General features: G+C 36.2%; 1 protein-coding gene across 1 annotated transcript in view; it reads left to right on the forward strand.

Annotated features, from left to right (window-relative positions):
• The first annotated feature begins 1102 nt into the window (after window positions 1–1102).
• The window catches only part of LOC107479662 (probable serine/threonine-protein kinase PBL17), a 3856-nt gene continuing 2260 nt past the window's right edge, over window positions 1103–2698 (forward strand). Inside the window, exons 1-3 of the mRNA XM_016099773.3 lie at window positions 1103–1613; window positions 1683–1957; window positions 2496–2631. Coding sequence (XP_015955259.1) covers window positions 1538–1613; window positions 1683–1957; window positions 2496–2631 — 487 coding nt within the window. The 5' untranslated portion in view covers window positions 1103–1537. The remainder of the gene's footprint in view (window positions 1614–1682; window positions 1958–2495; window positions 2632–2698) is intronic.

The following is a 2698-nucleotide window of genomic DNA, read 5'->3' on the forward strand; positions in this document are numbered from 1 at the left end:
CGGTATACCTTATCCATTTTCTTTTTTCGGATTTTTTTTTGGATCTCGAGGTGACTGTCTACGGCTCCATTGCGTGTGCTCGGGGTAGAAGTTTTGTATAAATGTATCGCCGAGGAAAGGCTTATGGTGGATACCTAGGCATCCAGAGACGAGGAAGGGCGTAGTAAGCGACGAAATGCTTCGGGGAGTTGAAACTATATTTCTGTAAAAAAAATGGTCGATTTAAAAAATAAAATTATAATTATATATGATGTGCAGATATCCGGATTTGTGGATCAGATCTGCGGATATCACTGCCAAATTCGCAATCCGATTCTACCATAATGCAGATCAGAATTGATCCGATCCGATGGCTCTGTGGATCGGATAATATCCGCAAAATTCGAATTGAATACGAATAGTTACCGCGGATATGCGGATATTATCCGATCCATGTGCAACCTATAAAAGAACAACTAAAATTGGCAATTAATAAATCAACAAAATAGCTCATATATACAGTTGATACATTCATTCAATTTGATACTTAGAATGGAAATCTTTCCGTANAATAAATTTAAATTATTTAGACAGATATTTTTTGTTTTTTTAATATTAGTGTATTTAAATACTTAAAAAATATCAAAAAAGCAGTAAACTGTCTACTTGGATTAATTTTAATATACTCACGTTAACAAAATAAATCTTTTCATTTTTTAATTATTTTATCAGATATTTTTATCATTAAATAATATTCTCTTACATATTCTTTTATCTCATTTAAACAAATATACGATAAAAGATTACACTAATAATTTAAAAAGAAAATTGATAGGATCTATTCGAGATTAACATTAACTGTATAAAGTTATGGATCCTACTCTGTTACCAGCAATCCTATATTTAGATATTCATACTGACATTTTCTTTTTCTTGTTATAGCTCTACGCGTATAGTGGAGGCTTGCTTTGCTTCTGTTTAATTTTTTGCACCGTCGTCAATTAAAAAAAATGAAAACAAATATCTGTTAAAGTGGTTATAGATAGAAGTTGCCATATTAATAAAAGTTTAAAAGCTAAAAGGGTTTCCTCTACTCTGTATTACGAGATGAGATGAGATGAGATGACTGATGAGATAGATATTGAAGAGTTGAAAATGAGAGAGGGATGCAAAAAAGAAATGGGAAAGGAGCACAAATAGAAGAAAGTGTAGGGTTATTTTGTAAAAAGAAAGAAAAGAAAAGGATTGGGGAGCCCTTAGTTTGGCGCTTTCGGCGCTCCCCGGTGGAAGCCACTGCGAATGCCATCAAACCTTTGAATCATTCTTCACTCGTTTTTCTTTCTCTCTCTCTCTCTCTCAAAACTTCAAATTCAAAATTCCAATCCAAATACCTCGGGAGTCGGAAAATCAGATCCAAATCCCTCCTCCTCCGTCGAGCCATTGCCATTTCTAGAATGGAGGGGCAACCATGAATACTGAATGTGAATGCGCGTTCTCTTCTTCAATCTCCATCTAGATTCCGATTCCGATTCCGATTTTGTTATTCCGCTTCAGATTCATGGGGATTTGTTTCAGCATTGAAGATCAAAAGCATCACTCCATCTCCGATTCGAGTTCTAAGCCTCGGCCTCAAGGTAAGTTTCGCTTTGAACCGTTCCATCTGACGTGTCTATTGGCGAATCACTGACGGTAGGGTTTTTCAGGATATGAATCTGCATCGTCGACGACTCCGCTGAGTTCGATGAATATCAAAGATCTGCGGCAGAGTGCTGGATACTGCAATGTTGATATATTCACGTACGAGGAGCTGAGGCTAGCGACAAAGTACTTCCGCCCTGACTTGATTCTTGGAGAAGGTGGCTTCGGAGTGGTGTATAAAGGTGTCATTGATGATAGTGTGAGGCCAGGCTTCAAGCCCACTCAAGTCGCCATCAAGGAGCTTAATCGTGAAGGATTTCAAGGCGATAGGGAATGGCTCGTACGTAACTTACTTCTCTTTCTCTCTATTCCATTTATTGCTTTGTTTGCATGTTCAGTCAATTTAAAATTTTTAATGGTGTTGTCTTATCAGATATTAACTAGCCATTAAAAGTGTTCCACTCTTACATTAACTACGTTATAAGTAGGATTTTAATTTTGAGAACTGTCGGTGAAATTAAGAGTTGTATAAGAATCTAATTGGTTGTAGATTGACAGTTGATTTTTTTTTTTTTGGATAGTTTATTAAAATTAACTCATGGATCAGTTATTGCCAAAAGCCCCAAATTGGTTGTGGTTGACAATATAGTGTTTTACATAGTGCCTCAAAATTATTCTTCTAGAAATCATACCTCGATAGTTCATTGAAGTTAATCTTGTATAATTGATTGACAGCGTAAAGATATTTTTGCTTATAGTGTATCCAAGTTATCCCATGGATCATTTGTTGCCACATTTTATAATAGTTGAATTCATTGTGGCATGAAATTAGTAGTGCGTAATGAACTTGACTGCCTGGTTTTGCTCTCTCTTTGCAGGCTGAAGTTAACTACTTAGGTCAATTCAGTCACCCAAATCTTGTAAAGCTCATTGGATACTGCTGTGAGGATGAACACCGGTTATTAGTCTATGAGTACATGGCAAGTGGCAGCTTGGAGAAACATCTTTTTCGCAGTAAGCTTTCATTTGTAATTGCTGGCTACCTAAGTCTTAGATCAGAGTTAGGTTCTGATCTAAGTGT

This window comes from Arachis duranensis, chromosome 3 (genome assembly GCF_000817695.3).
Source record: "Arachis duranensis cultivar V14167 chromosome 3, aradu.V14167.gnm2.J7QH, whole genome shotgun sequence".
NCBI lineage: Eukaryota > Viridiplantae > Streptophyta > Magnoliopsida > Fabales > Fabaceae > Arachis > Arachis duranensis.